The sequence below is a fragment of the Amblyomma americanum genome, chromosome 1, assembly GCF_052857255.1.
Source record: "Amblyomma americanum isolate KBUSLIRL-KWMA chromosome 1, ASM5285725v1, whole genome shotgun sequence".
In the NCBI taxonomy this organism is placed as follows: domain Eukaryota; kingdom Metazoa; phylum Arthropoda; class Arachnida; order Ixodida; family Ixodidae; genus Amblyomma; species Amblyomma americanum.
This window is the reverse complement of record NC_135497.1, coordinates 211,047,609-211,068,931: the sequence shown is the minus strand read 5'-3', so window position 1 is coordinate 211,068,931 and position 21,323 is coordinate 211,047,609. Positions and strand designations below refer to the sequence as shown.

General features: G+C 47.8%; 1 protein-coding gene across 1 annotated transcript in view; it reads left to right on the top strand.

Annotated features, from left to right (window-relative positions):
- Positions 1 to 285: 285 nt before the first annotated feature.
- The window catches only part of LOC144115649 (uncharacterized), a 43,592-nt gene continuing 22,554 nt past the window's right edge, over positions 286 to 21,323 (top strand). Inside the window, exons 1-2 of the mRNA XM_077650091.1 lie at positions 286 to 450; positions 5,766 to 6,399. Coding sequence (XP_077506217.1) covers positions 5,795 to 6,399 — 605 coding nt within the window. The 5' untranslated portion in view covers positions 286 to 450; positions 5,766 to 5,794. The remainder of the gene's footprint in view (positions 451 to 5,765; positions 6,400 to 21,323) is intronic.

Here is a 21,323-nt window from a genome sequence, read left to right as displayed (position 1 = left end):
CATGAAGACGACTTTGACGCGCGGGACGAGTTATTTCGACGCTTCGACTTAAGAAGGAGACTGCAGAGTGGCTGTGCGACGAACTCGCTGTTGAACTGGGAGGTGTGTGGGTGAGTGCGCTGTCAGTGGAGCGGCAGGTGCTGTGCGCGCTGCGCTTCTTCGCCACCGTAGGAAATGAGCAAACTTCGGCGTAGCCCAACCGACTGTGAGCAAGTGTTCGCGGCGGGTGGCGGGGACCATTGTCAACGTTGGGTCGCAGATGGCGTGTGTTCGCTTTCCAGGGAGACCTGAAAAGAAGGCGGCGGCGAAGGAGGGCTTCCTTCGCTTAACCTTTCGCCACGGCAGCTTTCCCGGCGTCGTCGGGTGTGTAGATTGCACATATCGCCACCAGGAAGCCGCGAGGCAGTGCTACGGACAAGCCGCAAGGGGTTCTACGCTGCGAACATGACAGTGAGTAGACCTCGGTCACTGTTTTTGACCGCTTGAGTTCGGCTACAAGTGCGGACCTCGGCAACGGGAGTAAGTTCGTGCTGTGCGTGTTTTTTCTCATATCTTTGGCGTGAACATGCGCATTCTGGCCGCGGACATGCGCTGACCGGGATCCTTCCACGACGCGTTCGTCTGGCGACACTCCAAGGCGGAGGAAGGCCTGCTGGACGACGGTAAGTTTTTTCTGGGTAACGGGAAAAAAGCCGTGTCAACATTCGGCCACCTCTGCCACATATATTAGGCTCCAGCACTATGCATTTACCCCAATCTGCTAAAGCTACAAAAATCAGTCTGGCTAGTTACACCTATGTAATCACGTTACAGTGCGATAAATTGTATTGTCATCCTTTGACACATTGTTGAAATACATGGCATTTCCTGTCTAAGAAATCAAGGCAAAATGCATCTGACGGCCCTTGTGTTGTGCAGGCAATCATAGTGCATCATTTATATCAATATGACGGTAAAGGTCTGACCTTACTGCAGTACTCACTTATACACTTCAATCATCCGGCTGTGGGCTACTTAGCACGAATCTCTATTTTATAGCAGAGCTTCCTATAATGCTGTTGAGATCACCGAGAAAGGACATGCTTAACTGCATCATTTTTTTTTGCTATGCAGGAGACAATTTCTACCCACTGGAGCCGTGAACATGCCAGTTTAAAAATAAAGAGAAACGCAATGAATAAAACAAATAATGTTTTATTTTGGTAATAAATTCTGTTGAAAACTCAACAACACGAAGGAAAATTAGAAGCGTTCTCAGTTTTGCAATTTAATTTGCTCTTGGGCAACTTCTTTCACCACGAGGACGCGCTGGTAGTGGTATAGCACGAACATGCAATTTGTTTGAGCAAGTTTGTTCACGTTCGCTGGTACACAGAGCTTGAATTCTCCACAATGAATGTTTAGAGGCAATGCACAAGCTTGTGTATAATCTAGGGCAGTGAGGTAGGTAGGACAGGGCAGTAATGTGTAATGTGTTTTTTGTATCTTGCGCATCACGCGGAGTGATGTTGTTATTGCTGGGTTTGGCGAGGGCAGTGTTTTGAAGTGCTTTAAATACTTTACATAGCTTCTGACAACATGCGCTTCCTTTCAGCTAGGAAGAACACTTAGGTGTTTTTTTTTAATTATGGTCCATCTTATCTGAGGCACCCTGTATACATGCCGCTCCAGTAGGAAAAAGAACCAGTTGAAAATGACTAGGATATTAAATACCTAGAGAAAAAGTAGATTGAAAACAGTTACACTTGTCACACATATTACGTGATAGCATAAGGAGCTTGTCGGACCATTTGGCATTGTCACCGTCTCGTGTCATCATGGACACAACTTCATAGCCTTGTGTTATCGTATACCAAGCTAGGTGTCAGTTATGGGGCAAAAAACGAGTGCTGAAAATTTCCTATAATGGACCTGTCTGTATATTCTCAGACCTGTAGAACATTCCCAGTAACGGTGTTGCGTGTTTTGTTATTGTAAAATAACCTCTACTCACACACCATCTCCTCGATGATGTGTCTGCGATGTTTACACATCTTTGTCTATCAGTGAAGATGTTCTAGTCATTCAGCAGTCATTGTAGCCACCGCATCTTACAATATTTATTATGCATTGTTGTACAGCGGTCTCCTTGCAGTAGATACAGCTTTTAGCACAGAGTGAAACCCCTAGTCACATATCATCAAGCTAAAAGCTTAGCTTTGGTATTTAGACATCTTATATGTGCCAAAATGTTTTCTAGTCTTGATAATGTATTATGAAGACTGTACCATGCAGTTTTTATTGTACAGGTAGCCTCTGTATGAAAGAAAACAGGCACTTCATGGACAGGTCATCATGGACAAGACTTCATAGCCTTGTGTTATCGCATACCAAGCTAGGTGTCAGTTATGGGGCAATAACCTAGTGCTGAAAATTTGCCATAATGGAGCTGCCTGTACATTCTTAGAGCTGTAGAGCATTCCCAGTAACGGTGTTGCATGCTTTGTTATTGTAAAATAACCTCTGATGGCGATGATGACGGCGACGATCTGGGCAACAAACGGTGCATACCCGCACAGGAGGATCGACCAAGAATCGGGAGGAATAACAAGGCTAATCAGCTAGACAGCTTCGGAAGAAAAAAAAATGAAAGGAAAGGAGCAGTAAAAAACAATAAAGTGGACGATAACACGCAGTAGAGCATCACCAGGCGGGGATATTGACGATAGAGGGCGGTCTTAATTCGATAGTCAGAAATAAAAAAATATTGCCAAAATTAGCATGGCAGCCGGTGTGATTCGAACATGAAATTTCGAACGGTGGAACAAGCAGTCCTCTGGCTGTACCCAAGCATGGTGGCGAAAAAAGACAGCAAGATGGGGCCGCTCAAGCGCAGACCAAGCTGCTGCAAGACCTCCTACAACATTCTCCTTCTTAATGAGAAGAAAGAGGCACAAAACATGCGAAAATGGTTGGTTGACTCGGGTTCACGGCAAAGTGCGCATCGGGGAGAGAGCGCCAAACCACGTACACATATACCTGTGTTGGTAAATGTTTAGCGGTGGAACACGGCAGCGCATTCTCGACTTCAATCTGTCGTTTTCGGCAAAAATTGCTGCTTCAGGGATACTGGACTTGGATGTTGATAATCTGGGAATTCAAAAAACGACTCGTTTAGCTTATTTAATAACGATCTTCTCCGAAACCTGGCAGCTTTGACAAACGCTGTAGCCGGGGAGACTGTAAGTATGGGGCCTCTGGGGGAAGCTTTCGATGGACTATCCTCGATCTCATTTAAAAACACACCACTCTGACCAGGAGCCCATATGAAATGAAGAAGACACAAATGAGAAGCAAGCAGTGAATGGAATGTGCTTAAGAGGGAAAGTCAACAGATGAAGCGAGGGACGAAGATTAAGAATCGGTAATGACTGCAACTGAAGAATGAAATGGCATTAGTTCGCGCAGTGCAAACTCTACCGACAGAAACTGTGTGGTAAATGGGAATGAAATCGGGAAATCGTAAAGATAAGGATAGCACCAGGCAAGAAGGTCGCACACCTGCATTTTCATTGCACTGGGTGGCGTCCGCTGTGACCATTGTGTTAGTCCATATACCCAACAATTCTGAACAAAAACCTTTTTGGGTGGGAAACCGTTTATGAACGCAGTTTTTTTCATATAATGTAAGATTTCACTAAAACAATCAATATATCCGCAGATCACCCGACGGCAGTCTCACATTTTTTTTCTGTTAACGTTTTGCTATCGTCAAAAACGTTCCCTATTGGTTTCCTGTCACAGTCTTTACTGTTTTCTGAGATCGATGGAAACACTTTAAAAGAAAGAGTTTGCTGCATATCAGAGGAATGGACCATTGCCATCAATGTTTACATAATAGTATCTTACAATTTTTCAATTTAAAAAAATTTTGTCCACGAATGTTGGACATGCGAAACTCTCTGAATTATCCTGTGATAAGCAAGTTAGAATGGGATGGTAAGGGTTTAGCATTGTTGGAAAAGATGTCATCAAATGTAATTTCTACTGAGGCCCCACTGCTGTGCACCAGAAGGACGTCATATATTTACACATTTAACGGGTGAAGCAGAGTTCGCACGAAAGCAACCTTTGGGGTGTGAAAACGAGGACACCGGACGCCGACAAAAAGAGGACGGCTGCGAACAAAAGGTAGACTGGGAGCGGTGCAAGGGAGATTGATAGAGTTCAAGGCGAGTTTTCACGGTAATAAATTTAAAACGAGATAAGAAGAATGGTTTTCGGGCTTCAGGGTACAGGGCACAACACGTTTTTAGCCACAAACTTGGAGGGCCACGGCACAACCGAAGCGCTTCTCGCTCCAAAGGAACAAGGGGACGAAGCTTGCTGTCAGGAGAGCCAAAGAACAGTACAGAACCTAATGCTAAAATTGGTCGAACGTACAGTCTGTAAATTATTAGAAGTGTATATATCCGCATTCCTGACTAGAGATGTAAAATGTCAAGAAATTTTGAATGCTTGAAAAAAACTTTTTTTCGAAAACTAAAAAAAGTTTTTTTTTGTTTCTATTTTCAGAAAAATACGAAGTTCTGAGAAAAGATGAAAACGCACTTAACTAAGAACATTTACATTGTAACTCACAAATAAGTAAAGACGGATATATCTTAACCAAAACAAAGATGCTTCTGAGCCTTTTCAGGAAAATATGGTGGCGTACATTGCGTAGAATACAATCAACGCAAATCATTGCATCAGTGTGGCTCGTCATTCATGGGTATGGAAATGCTTGTGCGCCTTTTCCCACATTGCGATTCTATAGTGCGCGCACTCAAATTTTGCACGCGCTCGCCCGCAAGCCTGTTGCGTAGCTTCATATGCACATTACCGAACTGCGACCGTTTCTTTCACACGACACGGAAGAGAGAATTGGGAGTTGCCGTCATGTGACTGACGTCGGCGGTTTCGCTACAAAGACCTTGTTTGGCTTGCCAACATGTGGACAGCTCCAGACGCTTGGCACACTTCCATATAGCTCATTTAGGCAAACTTTTACAGTGCGTACGGAGGTGATACTGTGCGGAAAACTTGGTTTGGAAACTTTGCCGCTTTCTTCCCTTCTTCTGGGCCATGAAAAAAATACGAAATAAGCGTGTTTCTCCCCAGTTTTTCAAGGTCTTTTTCAGGCACTTATATCTCAAGGCCTGACCACATACTGCCCAACCTACGCAACACACCAACGGCATGAATCCCTTTAGGCGCGACATGATCGATGTGCGGCCGCCAGGTTAGTTTTTCGTCCTAACTGCCGCCCAGATTTTCTGAACTTGTGGAAGAGGCTAAAGGTACGGGCCAGTCAAGCTGTTCCTGGCAGCTTTTAGCCCTTGAATCTCTCGCGGAGATTTTCTTTTCCATGGAAGAATAAAATGAATTGAAGTCAGAGAGACGAATACAGGATCCTGTTTCGGGAAAACAAGGGCAGCGCACTTGCTTCCATTCAGCATAAGGTGCACGGTGTTAAGTCATTGTTCGTGGGCAATCAGATAGGATTCAAAGAGAACATAAAGAGAATGGATATCAGTCGTATTTACAAAAGAAACGCACTGTCGCCCGCGTAGACGTATGGGCGAGTTTCGCTTTGAATGGGAATGGAGCTGAGGAGAATGTTGAATAACACAGAAACATAGAAAGAAAAAACAGCCCTTTGTGGTACCCATCTTGTTTGCTTAAACCTTCAGAGCGCTATCTCTTTGCCTCTGAAGTTTTATCGTTTTTTTTTTCACAATCAGGGAGGCGCCGCTCCCTCTTCGTGACGGCGATGAAGGACGTCAGGCCTCTAGAACCCGGTGGGTCGGCGGCAGCTGCCCAGAGGAAGCGCTTCCACCAATCGAGCGAGGCAAGCAGCCAGGCCACCGTGCTGCACTCAGCCACAAGCGAGGACTCCTTGGCGGGCGACGGGTTCGTCCTTGTGATGAGCAAGAAAGCCAAGAGAAGACTGCGTAAGAGTGAGGACTCGTCCTCGTCAAGTACATCTGCCGTCATCACGACGCGGGGTGCACCGGCGCATACAGTCCTGTTTACGCCTGAAACGCCCATCGACAACTTCAACCTGCTGAACAGACAGGCTACGTCGGTGTTCCTCGAGGCTCGCGTCCCGGGGGTGATCAAAGATGTCAGGATCAAAAGCCGAAGGAACCTCCTTGCCATCGATGTAACGGAGCGGAGCGCCTTGGAAAGTCTAGCCACCATCAAGAAAATCGGAGACATCCCTGTCCGCTCTCTTGTTCTTGAAGACAATGGCACAACCGCTGGCGGCATTTACGACATCGATGCGAACATCCCTGACTCAGACTTGCCGATACTCATTAAACCAGCGACGAACAGCATCGAAATAACCAAGGTTCAGCGCCTCGGCAAGTCAAGGTGCGTCAAGCTCACTTTTTTTAAGCGAAATTTATTTCCCCAGGGCATCAATGATGGGTCAAGGTGTGATGAATGATGTAGTAGAGATTAAATGAATGGAAAAAGGTTAGCTGATTTGATGAAGTCCAGTAGAGAACGATGGTATGGTCCCTGCGTCCAGGCAATGTATGAAGCAGGGTTGCTTGGTGAAAGACTTGCTACCATCAGGTGCCGGGTCCTTGTAGGCTTGAGAGTTGGGCAGACTCACAGTAAGTTATGAATGTCGGCCTCAATGTCCTCGTGTTTACATATCGGACACCCTGGCCGAGGAGACAATTCTCGGTACTGAGGCCACTTCCGAGTTATGGCTGGTGTGAGGGCAACCCCGAGCCGGTTCCTCCTAAGCGCAATCTTCTCTGCACGGGTAAGACCGCGGCGGAGGGTTACCGCACACGGAGAGATGAGAGCACGTGCACGGCGCCGGAGGAGTTCCTTTCTTGATGAAAGGAGGGTAAAATTGTCCAAATGAAGGAGCCGAGGCGGTGATGAGTTTGTATTCGCAAGGCGAGTCGCTAAATCTGCCTGGCTTTGATAGGTGAGCAGATCCCGTGGGACCCACTCAATACGCACTGGCTGCTGGATGCGTGCCGAGAGCCGGTGGATGTCCTGACATATCGTGGGACAGCGGCTAACACGTCGTAGCAACCGTACAACCCTACCCCTCATGTAAAGCCCTCAAGGGCCCTTGAGGTATCTATAATAAATAAATAATTAAACTTGAAGGGCGTCAGTGCGGATGACAACGCGGGCCGCAGGGAGCATAGTTATGTCGGCCACGGAGCAGAGTGCTTCTTGAACTGCAACGAGCTCAGCACAAAAGGACGAATGGGGGTTGCGTAAGCTGAAACGAAGAGATTTGATTCAGGGCAGGTCTGTACGGACAGTAGGTAGCGTTTGTTGCTTTACAGTCTTGTACGCTTGCGTCTACGTAGACAACAATGGATCCTTCAGGCAGGCAAGCATCTTGTTCGTCAAATTTCTGGCGAAGCAACGATGCCGAATGAGCAGATGTTGGCCGGCGATTATCTGTTGGCTTGTTGTCGCTGAGATGTACAACTTTCCATGGGGGAAGAACTGGCGTTGGCGGCTGAAGAATGGAGTGTGACGTTGCATAAGTCCTCAGTGCATGCGTGGAGTGCGATAGACTGGCCTTAAGGCTGCGCGCTTCACGACGCTGCTGCACCAGCTCATCAATGGTATTGAGCTGTGCATTCTCTTGTAAAGCTATGACAGCTGCGATGCGTGGAAGGCACGTAATTGTCCTCATAGCCTCTCGGTTCACGGCTTCAAGGCGATCCCATTGGGCTCTTGTAAGATGTTGAAACTGGGCTTGATAAACAATACGTGGCTGCAAAACTGCCCTCACCAATTGCCGTGCAACGAACGAGCCTGCGCCACCAGTTTTAGGGGCAATTCTTCTAATCAATCCCAAAGTCTGATTTAAGGGCGATTGTATTCCATCCCACGTGAAGGTTGGCCACTTTCGACATGCAGTTCGCTCATTCGTCCTGAAGCCGCTTCAGTGTCGGAAGTGCATGAAAATTTGGCATGTAAGTGGTGTTTGTAATAACACCATAGCGTGTCCGCGCTGTTCTGAAGCACATAGCGATGACAGTCGCCGCGCTACTGTCTTGAAGTGCGCCAACTGCCGTGGCCCTCATGACGCTTCTTCGCAAGTCTGTCCCTGCCTGAAGAAAGAACGGGCGGTGTTGAAGCAAATGGTGCGAGACCATTCAACGCACAGAGAGGCCGCAGCTACGGTGCGTCGGCGTCGTTCGCGTCGCCGTCGATCTGCAAGACGAAAGGCCGACAGCGACAGGGAAGCCCCCCTCGCTCCTGCTACTTGTCCTCCCCCTCCACCGAGTAATGTTAGCCCTGTGACTGGTGAAGCCGGAACGAGTGCTTCAGAGGTGACATGGTCACCATTTCCGAAGCCATGCTCGACCTTGGTGTCTGAGCAGGCACCACGCCCCCACTGTCCCACGCCTACAGCTGAGCGAGTCCAAGGCGGAGATCCAGCCCTAGGTGAGGATGTTCAGGTCTTAGCCATCTTCAGGTCTCTTATGAACGCCATGAGTGTGATGCTGTCTAGCTTTCACTCGCCAGCAGCACGGAATGCATTGCAGGTGCTGGACGCGCTAAATCCAGTTCTTTCAGCTTTCCAGTAGCAGACACAATGGCTCTCCCAGCGTTACCATTTGAAAGCCAAGTCAGAGAAGCGTCAATTTGCCAGTGAAATGCCCGTGGACTCAATTCCCGCATTTCGGACATTCGCGAATACGTCTATAAACATAGATTTCGAATCCTTATGATTTGTGAGCTTAATTTACAAAATCCCATCCGAATTTCTGGCTATGAAGCGTTTGCATCCTCCACGCACAGGGGAAATAGCAAGGTCATCCTCTACATTTGAAGGCAGCTTACATACGTGCACCATACGGTTCCCCCTCACGACCATAACTAGTACGTCTGTGTAACGGTGAAAAGGCGCACCCAGACGTTTACGCTTGTGGGCGCGTACTTATCTCCAACAACAAGGTTTGACGCCGATAGACTGAGGGACTCGTTGGCTGCAACACCTGGGCCTTGGATTGTCACTGGTGACTTTAATGCGCATCACGCCATGTGGGAAGGCATCCTGATGAATTCGAAGGGAAGAAGTCTTGTCTGTTTCGCATCTGACCACGACCTACAATGCCTTAACGACTGTTTTCCAACGTACATTCGCGGGCTGTCTTACAGCAGTTGTCTGGACTTGGCGTTTGTGACTCGGTGCCTTGCGAGACGCGTCCGGTGGTTTGTCGACGTGGAAACGCATGGAAGTGACCACATCCCCACATATATTATTGTTCCTGGTCTCGCTGGATGCAGATCTGCCAAACGTTTGCGACGAATAGACTGGTCTATTTTTAATACCTATATGGAAGAAGCCTGCAGAGAAGACATTACAACATGCATTGAAAAACGCATCAAGGAGGCTATGAAACACGCGAGATGCTTCTTTACTCCAATGCCAAATTTCGCAGACTTCGATGTGAAGCTGCAGCGCCTCCGATCAGTTCGACGAAGAGCAGAAAGAAGATACAGGCGCACAAACTCGCTGCACGACTTAAGGGATGCAAGGCGCACACAGAAGAAAATTCAGCGCATAATTCAAATCTTGCAGGCTTACCGTTGGAAAGAATTCTGTGAATCACTGGATCCTCGAAAGCCTCTCTCACGCATCTGGAGTGTGGTGCGTAATTTGCGAACATCTCCTCAGCAGCTCCAACCATCCGAGTCTCTCGTACTACACCAAGGACGTAGCGAAGCGGAGATTGGTGAAGATTTTTGCGCATGAATAGCAGGTCCCAGGAACCAATCCACAACTCTGAATTGCTGCGAAGTGCCTAGATCTAGGCATTCACGAATGTACCTCCTTTTTTCCATGGAAGAACTAGACGCCGCCATGGCCGGTTGCAGACGGTCTTCATCGCGGGGCCCGATGGAGTAACATACTCTGCACTTGCAAACCTTGGTCAGGAGGCTCGACGTGTTCTTTTAGACCACTTCAACTCAACATGGCGTGCTGGTACAGTTCCGGACGTGTGGAAATCAAGTAGTCTGGTTCTAGTCCTTAAACCTGGAAAATCGCCGCTTGACCTATCATCGTACCGCCCAATCGCATTGGCTATTTTCGTGGGAAAACTCATGGAAAGGATGGTGCTTACGCGAATTGAGTGGTATCTGGACCACTATCAAATATACCCAGATGTAATGTCCGGGTTTCGGCGGGGACGTTCTGCTATTGATAGCGTGATCGGCCTGGTTTCATCAGTTCAACATCAGAAGCATCTGAAGCGCTTGACCGCGGCGTTGTTTCTGGATGTTAAAGCGGCGTATGATAACGTCACTCAAGCTATTTTGGACTCTCTGGAAGCTGCAGAACTTGGTGGTCGCATGTTCTGCTGAATACGCAGTTATCTATCCAACCGATCACTATTTATGCAGACTGAGGACGGACCAACATCTTCACTTTACACTTTCCGTGGTGTCCCACAAGGTGGAGTACTCAGCCCAACGCTTTTCAATCTTGCCCTTGTCGGTGTTGTCGATGTACTACCACAGTAGGCGAGAGTCTCAGTCTATGCAGACGATATTTGTATCTGGGCATCAGGAGTTGCGCGACCACAAGTTCGAGCAAGGCTTCAAAAGGCGGCAAGCATTCTTGCGGCCTACCTCCGCCTGCAAGGACTGAAGATTTATACTGAAAAATGTTCCGTTGTTGCCTGTACACGCAAGAGCATGTCCCATTACCCCGTACACATAAATGGGTCAACAATATCCTAAGAAGCCATCGCTTCCTCGGAGTAACAATCGATCGTAATCTAACATAAAGCCCACATGTCTCGTGCATGAAAAGGCGACTGACATCGATCGTTCACGTTCTATCCTTTCTCGGAGGGAAGTCGCGGGGAGCATCAGTGCACTCGATGTTCCAGCTATACACCGCATTATTCATGGTTTTCCTTCGGTACAGTATCCCTGCACTGGGAAACTTCAGGAAAACGAACATACTGTGTCTGCAAAGTGTTCAGGCTCAAGCTCTGCGGACGTGCCTAGGACTGCCAAAATGCGCGTCTACAGCCGCAACAGTATTCATCGCTCAGGAGAATCCAGTGACTGCCTATGTCACAATCGGAGCTTTGAGAGCGCATATTCGACACCTCTCTCGGACGCCCGCACACCATCTTGCCAGTCTTCCTGCTAACCGGCCGAGTACATCGTTTGCAAAAATTATTGATGCCCATCGCGACTTCCTACCAACCCAATTTACACCAGCCTCTAGACCATCTCCTCCACTATGGAGTCTGCACCAACCTCGTGTGCTTCTTTCCATACCGGGCATCAAAAAGAAGGCTGATTTATCGACGACAGCACTAGAACAGACCACTCTAGAATATTTGCATGAGAAACACGGACACCGACTGCACGTATACAGCGATGGCTCAGTGACCCCTTCCAGTTCCTCAGGCTCCGTAGTCATCCCCGTATAAGGACCATAGTTAAGAAAGTGAAAACACTCCGGACTTCATCGACTGGCGCAGAACTTACTGCTATTCGTGTCGCCATTGAGCATATCAATGAAGAAACACCCCAGCAATGGTCTCTTTTCACTGGTTTAAAGGCAGCCCTCCAGGCGTTACAATCTGCTCTTCGTCATGGGTCCCATGAACAACCTGTCGCCGAAATCCGAGAGCTCCACCACACAGCCATCAACAAAGGGCACGATATTGTTTACCAATGGCTGCCAGGACACAGCGGCATCGCAGGAAACCACCACGCGGACGAGGCCGCGCGAACTGCTCACCATGATGGTGATTGCGTGTCCATCCCCATCTCGAGAGCCGACACAGCGGATAGGCTTAGGCCACTGTCGCGGCACGTCACGCTTGCCGCGTGGAATTCAGGCCAATTCTCGCATTCGCGTTTAAAAACCTTAGACCCAGATCTGAAGCTTCGACTTCCATCCGGCCTACCACGACGTGAAGCAACTTTGCTGTGTCGCCTGTGGCTTGGTGTAGCTTTCACCATGCACTACTCCTTCTTCATCGGTATGGCTGACCGCCCTGCATGTGCCATCTGCGGGTGTGATGAGACTATAGCCCACATTCTTTGTGAATGCTCTGCTTACAGCGCCGAAAGACAGTCTCTCTGCCGTGCACTTCATATACATTTGTCCGTAAAGTTTCGAGACTGATTTATTTTCTTCTCTAGAAATAATTCCCCAAAACAAATGTTGATGTGTATGTGTAGAGCCAATTTTTCGGGCTAACATGAGTTATTTATGTCAATTGCTATGGCAGCCGCTAGAGGGCACTACATGTAGAAAAATACGTCATCACTAGTCGTCTGCGCTTCTACTGTGAGTGAATGTTCTCGGAGAGATGGACGCCCACCTGGAACAGCGTCTAAACATAAAATTCAGTGCGAAGCTTGGCAAGACAGTTACACAGACATATGAGCTCCTTCGTGACGCTTACGACAACGAGACATTATCGCGGGCGCGAGTTTTCGAGTAGCACAAGAGGTTCGTTTCGGGGAGAACGTCGATGCAAGACGACACAAGGCAGGGGCCGTTCAACCTCACGGAATGAAAACAACGTGGCTCGGATCAGGAAAATCGTACAGCAAGACCGCACCATTACAGTCCGCATGCTATCAGATGCTCTCGACATTAGTAAGACAACGTGCCACCAAATTTTGCGTGAGAACTTGGGGAAACGAAAGCTGAATGCCAGACTTGTGCACGCCGCACTCCTTCACACAGGATCAGAAGGACACGCGGACATCAGTAAGCGCTGGTTTGCTCTCCGAGGCAGAGAAGGATGCTGCTTTCGTCGACAGCATCATAGCGGAAGACGAAACATGGTATTTTCAATACGATCCTCAAACAAAGAGGCAGAGCGGCGATTGGCGGTCCACGAGCTCTTCGGCGTCGAGAAAAGTGCGGCGACAAGAGACCAAAACAAAGATGATGCTGATAGTTTTATCGATGCCAGAGGTGTCATACACCACGAGTTCGTCCGACAAGGGCAGACGGTGAATCAGGAGTTTTATATCCGCGTGCTCCAACACACGCGTGATGAACTGCGACGCCGTCGCCCTGACTTATGGGCACCTGGACAATAGAGCCTTCTCCACGATAACGCAAGGCCGCACACTGCTCTCAGTGCGACAAAATTTCTCGCCAAGTACAGCATTACTGGACTTCCCCATCCGCAATACTCGCCTCACCTCTCCCCTTGATATTTTTTCCAGTTTCCTCGTGTGAAGAGAGCCCTAAAAGGTCGCTGGATGGGGAGCGTGAAGGCCATTCAAGACGCCACGACAAAGGAGCTGACAGCCCTGCCAAAAGAAGCGTTTTACAACTGTTTTCAAGACCTCAAGAAGCGTTGGAAGCTGTGTATAGACTTCAAGGAAGACTATTTCGAAGGGGTGCTGAAGAAATTATTTCGCTGTTAAACGCATTTTTTAATGGACTCAGTCGCGGAACTTTACGGACAAAGGTTGTTTTTTACTCTCCTGATAATTACCAATCATGTCTTGCCGTACAATTCTTGCATTTAGGAAGATACATTGATTGTACTTCGCATTTCCTGACGGAGGCCGGGCCCCGGAGGAAAGTTAGAAGAAAAAGATAAACATGCATACGGGCACTATATACACACTCACGCGTCCACACCAGACCATAGACCGAGGCGATATCCGTTTTGCCGCGGCACGGGCGCGTACGTCCCTGCGCCATACACACACACAGCGAGTGCCAACCAATAATCTTGAATAAACACTGTGAGCTAATCTTTGTAGCCGCCATTGCGGCCTATAAAAGGCTGTTCTGGAAGGCGTGGCTCCTTTTTTCTGCATATGTATACACCTCGCTGTTCAGTGGACACTTACTTGGCTCTCCATGAAAAGAGTCGCGCCACCACGCCCTTTAACTCTTGTTTATTGCCTCAAAGACTCGGCCCCTGACGCCGCACGCACGCAGGCTCTGATATATGCAGCCATCTGGACGCCGTACGAGTACACAGATGTGGCTATGAAACGTATTCGCGACAGAAACGGACGTATGCGAACTATAGTGTCTGCCCCCGTAAACGCTCGTAGACTCATGTGCATGCATGTTTGCAAACAGCGCACGCATAAACACGCATCATGCACAGCGAACAAGCTGTCGAAAACAAATGCTTTCGGATATGATTGGGGAGAGTCGTATCCGATGGCAAACATTTATCATTATGGCACTTGTCGCATGTAAGCGATACGCCACACCCGTTCTCGCCTCTTCATCAGTATGCCGGTCACTCGCACACCATTGCCGTCATGCAAAGACGTTTTCGAATAGATTTCGCCACTGCCGTCGGGCTAGATCTCCGCTCTCTGAAAATACATGACATAAAAAAACAAGTGCCCAATCACCGCTTACAAAAGAGATTATACGCTACTGCTATCGTTCTTTACGTATTTCAGCCTGAACAGAGTGGTTTCTCCGCGTAAAGAATCGCGTAGTTGGAAGCGGGTGCCGTTTCTACGAGTCTCGTTATACGTGAGTAGCTGCAGTGGCTATTTGCATGCGCCAGTGTGCCTATAATCTGCCGATTCGACGTTCGTACTCTCTTGTTTAGATCCTGGAGGGAAAAAATGCAGACATGCTGCCGCTGTATAGCGGAATTAGCTCCGTCGTTCTACAAATCTCTGGCTGCGGTTTATCGGCGCTAGACGGGTTGCGCTACTTAGACTATCGCAAGGCAGACGGAACAAGAGTGATGCAATGAAGAATAAACGTAGTTTAGCGGGATGCGGTTGTCTAACTAGCGCAACCTCTGTCGCTCAAATCGATATGCGCCAACTCGCACAACGCACCCTAACGGGCGAGTTAACGATGAAAGTGCTAAAAAATGTATTCGGCGAAACAGTTCACTTGTGCGTCACCGTGATTACTCACTGGTAATCATGCAAAATTACTAATAATCCCACCGATAATCTTAGCGTTGGATTCGATGCGAGGGAGTATATATAGGCAATTCGAAAAGGAGCCGGAGTTCCCCGTGTACGTACTTGCGATACATCTCGAGGGCTGCACGTGGCGGTTTTGAGAGAAAAACGTTAAATTATCTTCAAAGAGCTAAAGTATTTGATAAAGGCGAGTGAAGATGAGTGAAAAGACGAGTGCTAAAATAAGGTGAATGCACGAATATGGTTGAGAAGTACCTATCTGTGCGTTGGCCAATCATCTGCCTTTCAGATGATGGAGACTACGAAGCGGAAAAAAGAACTAAAACTGTGCACAAACTATAGTAGAATGAACGATAATCAGCTGCTAACGCTGACACGCTTATGCTCTTTCATTTCTTTTATTTTTTCATCTATGCACGTGCCTCCTCCGTAAAGGTGCAGCTCCTGTGGTGCCAACGCGCAGTAAACAAACACAATGGCGAGGGTCACCGAAACGAGATTTAGAGATGGAGGCACTGACTTGGCTTATACGCCGTGTAAGGAAGCAGGTGAGGGATGCAGCGACTGTTATAGAGGCGGACGCTCTTACACACGCACGCACGCAAAGGGCTATTTACAGAGTCCTATTCAGGCCAGTGACCTGGAGTAACGTACATCTGAAGTGCCGTCGTCCGCGCGACGTATTGGTGGCGTTCGCTAGCAGGCTGGCAACGCTATGTTTGCGAAAATCGCTGCGTGTGTCTAGCGTTTCGTACAGAAATTAAAATATGTACATATATATTTAGGCTTGGCTGCGGCGTGCACATAATGGAGCTACATACAACACTGCTATCATCGCACTTGAGCCGCAAAGTTTCGACGGGTCGCGATAGGATGCCCTACAACAGCGCGGAGCTATTACCTGGAACATGCATATTTTGTGCAACCAGCTTCAACGCGAATGCGATGACCAAACACGTCACGAAAGTCGTGTTTGAAACGGAACGCCCTGTTTCCCTGCGTACGGCAAAGGGGAGGATACGGAAACGGGAAGCGCGTGCTGCGAGACGGAACACGGGACACGTCTCGCGGAAAACTTTCGATTGAAGGCAAGAAACAAAGCGGCACAAATGTTCCGCCTCGCTGAACTCGGGCCGAGCCCGAAAACTGCGGCAGCTGCTATGCTCGACTGATGCGCGGCCAGACGTGATTAACCTGTGCTTTCGAGCGCATGCTGCTGGTGCGCCATGTCGATATTCGCGTCAGTGTTCCGGGCGTGATTCGTCAGCGCGCGTGCCCTGCCTCTGCCGCAATTTTGTCGTCGCTTCCGCTGACGCTTGGCGGCTGTAAAGCCCCTAGAAAGCTGATCTAGGGGCTTTAGGCGACCGGGCTCTGGCTCGCACCAGCATGCGACAGTGCCATATCGCTCCGCATTTCCCTTATCCTTCGCAAGTGCAAACATTATTCGCAAGGGCAACGCCCATTTGGTGGAACGCACGTATTCTTTTTACGTCCTTCCTTCGCTCATTGAGGAGACTACGTGTAGCGCCGCGCACAGAGGAAAAAAATAAAATGAGGTCACCGTTAACTATTTTCTAATTGCGCACTATGCGCAAAAAAAAAAAAACTGAAGAAGCGACGTGCATGCACTGCCCTGCGTTGATGATGTTTGCCAGGGCTTTAAAAGAAGCGTATTCTGAATTAGGGGCGTAGCCTCAGGCGGCTGCGGTTGGCGTGCGAGCTGACATCAAAAGGGATTGCATGCAGGACGGCAGCGCACACATGAAATATATGCGGGGGCACTCTTCATGTTTTTTGTCGTTCATCATAAAGCTTATACCCCGTGTGGCTGACTAAAGCGGAAACTTTAGCAAACCAACTAATTTTAGTCAAGTGTACAAAATCAAGGCTTGCAACAACGTCAAGACTAAATCCGTGGGACGAAGACCCGTGCCACGCTGTTTCCCTAACGCCAGTTCTATTAAATAAAGTCTTGTTCTCTTTTTGGTTACCGCTCGTGCGCCTTCGTGATTGCGCAGTTACCTGCGCCTTCGGAGCCCCTCCGACGAGCGCGACCACCTGCGAACACAGGCTCATGTACTTAACCCGTGGCAACGTCGAGATACGCGCAAGCGGGAACAAGAAATAGCAAAGATGAGTGAATAACGTGCTGTCGCGTCTTGAGAAACCACTGCGCTGTACTTTAGCGGCCATAAGACACTGATCTCCGATCCGCTTAAGGTTTCGGCCTTTGATCTCAGCCCTTTATGCGGACCTGGATTTTATGCGTTTCCGAGATTTCATGTGCCTCTGCGTGCCGTTATCAATCCTGAAAAGATAATGACTGTTGCACTGCTTCAGACATGTCGTATTCGTCCATACGAATGACACTGTGCTAGATTGTCTTGGCAGAGTCCATGATAATCACGTGCGCAGAGTTCGAGAGGAGTGACTCTAGGCAACGCCATATGTCACTTGCAACAGTGGCTACGAACAAATCGGCCTCGTTGAAGCTTGGGCTGGTCACATGCGGAGAGTTCTAGGCAAAACCCTCTTGGCAACATGTAATGCGTTAAAGTTCTTACGATGTATACTTATTTGCTTGTTCGGCGATAGTGCGTCTTAGTGCCAATGCAATCTTGGCTTTCCTTGAGCCGATTTGGTACTTAAGCCCAATGTCGCAGTGTCGACGTCATATTAGTATATGCCAAAGACATGCTGAACGCCTTCCGAAGAATATAGGCGTGTGAGCAAAACTAGTGTCCACGCTTGTCCACTGCTTTAGTTATGCGCAAGAGAGTTCGGGCAAATTGGCTGCAACCAATTTCCTAAAAACGTCTGATCAGATGCGAGCGTACGGGTTCATGGCTTGGTAAGCCAATTTTCTACTCTCCTCTTGTAGCTTCTGTAGGTTACAAACAGTTATAAACTGTCGTCGAAGATTCGTAAGGAACAGCCCAGCAGGTAGCGCCAAAGATTAGACTAATATTATAAAAATGTTATGCAAGTTGCAGTAACGTTACACATTTCATTGGAATGTTACATTAACTTTAAGAATAAATGTGTAACGTTATGCGTAATATCTGAAACATAGATTTAACACTGAACGTAAAAATTACTGTAATGTTTGAATCATGCCTATAAAATAACAAAACAAATATGTATTAAGCACTGGGTCCCAGAACTTTTCCCACTTTTCTTACAGTGAACATGTTTTTCAACTAGCAGTACTTTGCAACTAAACCTATATTTTATACACAACTCGCCATGGATTGCATGCACAGCCCCATTATTTCCTCAGAAATCTTCGATTATTACTCATTGGCCACTATAACTCATGGGATATCCCTTAGTAATGGAAATATAAGCTTGACTCCATGGTATCCGTTCGGAGGTGAGTGAATACGAGTTGCATATTGTGCGGTATAGTGCAGCTCAAGTGTCGTCTTCGTTGCTGGTTCTTGCGAAACGTTGTAAGTTATGTGCCGCCACAACTGGCGGGCCTGCATGCTTGTGTAGGGCTGCTTAACCATTTTCGAGAATGTCACATTTATGTCGTTTACATGTTTCATTAATGTTCGGGGAAGGTTATTTGAACGTGTATGTGCAACATTACAATAGCCTTAGAAAAAAAAGGATATTAAGCACATTGAAATAACATTTGACCAAAACAAAAATGTAACATTATCGTAATGTTTCGGTGCTAGCTGGGAAGATACCAGGCAGCAGCCGCAACTCGTTCCTTTGTGGGTGAAAGGCAAAACGAAGCAAGGAAACGTGTACTGCGATTCACGTACTCGTTTAATTGCTCCAGATAGCCGATAATACGCAGAGGCTGCTCACTGAGATGTCTCGCATCTTTCGCCGCATGCATGTCTGAGGCGCGAAAATGCTATTATTATTATTTTTTTGTCTGGCGCTTGCGTGCTTTCTGGTAAGGCTAAAACGGTCGCCCCTGTTTGGGGGTATAGTAAGATAAGATTAAAAAAGAAATCATTTGGCAACAAGGCCGCATGGACGGCTAAGCAATCAGAGCAATTTCACTTTCTGATTAGATTTTTATTCAGGCAACAAGAAAGGGTTCATTGTCCCCGAGGACCAGCGCGCGGCAGTCTTCAGTGTGGGCGAGCCCGACTGCATAGGTAGTCACGTGACCAGCACTTTAATAGGCGTTCCGTCCTTTCCGCTTCATGGATGCTCAGTATTACGCACTGCGTTGCTCGTGTTTCCCAAACAAGCCCTGTTTGTGCCCTCAAGCGTTCGGCACTGTGGTTTACAAATATTCCAGCTAAATGCGGTCTCACGCGTGTCAGGCTTCACTTTGCAGGCGTGGCACGATTAGGGTGGTGGCAAAACAGATCAAAGCGACAAGCACGCACACGCGCTCACACACGCCAGGTGCCCCGCCTTACACGAGTCAAGGATTTAAAAAATATGGAAAGGATTGCGGTAATTAAACTAAAACAGTATTCATTGCTGTCACCTTGAGCTCGCCGGATATTTTTTAACTTACGATGATTTAGTTACTTTGACAAAATTTATTAGGCGCCCTGCGCCGGACCAATTTATGAGGGGAAAATTTATTTAATGCACAAAATATAATCAGAAGACCTCATACATGTGAATTATAATTAACAAAAATGTCACGCAAGAATTTTCGGATGTTGGTTGCGTCCATATTTATGCACACTGCGCCTCGTACGCAACAATTTTATAATGTTCAGGCCGTGTCTGCAAAGAACAGTGCAGCGGCTGAAAAGTTCTCCATGGTGATGTTTGGCGCGCTTCCCTCAAAATGTAGACAAAAGCGTTCTGAATGGCTACTTTTCCAGAAATCGAGCCATTTGGGCGGCATTAAGGCGAAAGCCTTTAATGGCTCATACTTGCGGCCATGACCTTGTCCGGTTTCAGGTCATGACCGGTCTCAAGTCATGTCACGCCAATGACGTCATCAGCGGTGTAGTCATCAGCGGTGTGTCGATAAGTTAAATATCCTTGTTCACGGCGGGATACAAACCACCATCCTTCCGTTACGCAGTCGAGCGTGCTAACCACTACACTACTTCCTGCCAACGCATATGTAGTTCTCCTTTTTTTCTTTCTTTTTTCTCTGCCGACACTAATATATGTCTAGCGTGAGGACTTAGTGGCACGGGCAGGGACACTTTATTTTTCGTTCTTTTCTATAGTCTCACTATAATTTTTTATCTAGCGTAAAGAAGCTCGAGAGTGTTTGCGGAAAGGCGTCGAATAAGACGGGTGCCTCCCAAACGTCCTACAGTGTATCCAGCGTTTAATATTCACAAACAATTGTGTACTTAATTAGCATCTTATCCACACATCAGTGACACAAGCAGCAACACCGCGCTAAAGGCTTTTCCTCACCGCACTTTAGGTCAACAAAGTGCCCCCTGAATTTTGTTCCCCCTCCACAACTTTACAATTGAAACTTTTTGTGAAGCTTCGGCTGTTTAAAAAGTAGTCAGTTAATATGCAATAATTCATTCTAAAAGTACGGATAAAACAGACGACTGCGTGGTCTAGGCGATCTCCAACAATGCTGCTTGGTTTGCGTTCGAGTTAGCACCGTTGATGACATGTGCATTTCTAGGTGAAAATGACCTTTCACTATTTCGCATGGCGTCCACTGAAAGGCATTTCAGCATGCGGCAACAATTATTTCGTATCACGTTTCATGCAATTAAGCGGAAATGACAGAAGGCACGTGACCTGCATTGTCACTGTCAGCAGCCCTCTGATCGGATATGAGGCCTTGAAGGTGCACAACGCTTATTTCCCTCTGCAGATGGCAGTAACGCCCAGGACACCAGAGTCTCTAGGCAGCAACTGGGAACACTACAAAATCCAAGACTACTTACGAACAGAAATTAAGTTACCCAGCGCCAAACTAAAAGTCTTCATCCCTTCCGCAGAGACCGCGGGTCCGAATTCACATTCATGCTAAGGAGGAAAGCTGCAATTCATCATCGTAATTCTCATCATCAACATTACCAGCCAGGTTCCGCGTTCACTGTCAGGGCTTCTCCAATTTATATTGCTCCAGCCGCAGACACCGCATCGTAGAAAATGGCGTAATGCCCCCGCCTCCTCCGCATTGCACGTCCGCCCTAATTACAAAATCTTTTCGGTTTGATTTCCGCCGGGATATCATTACCTCGGGTTTGTCCTCTGTGTCGCGTTTTGTCTATGCGCTGCTATTTTCTTCTTCGCTTGGTGCACCGCAGTAGAAACTGAAAGACCGTTTAGGCTCGGCACCGGCCATGAGAAAAAGCATGGATGTTGTTCTTTCGACGCCTTCGGTGATCCGTGGCGTGCAGCCAGAGGTCACGGGCGCGGCGTACAGACGCAGGACACCCGTCGAGCGCACGTGTTCTGGAGCGGCGCGC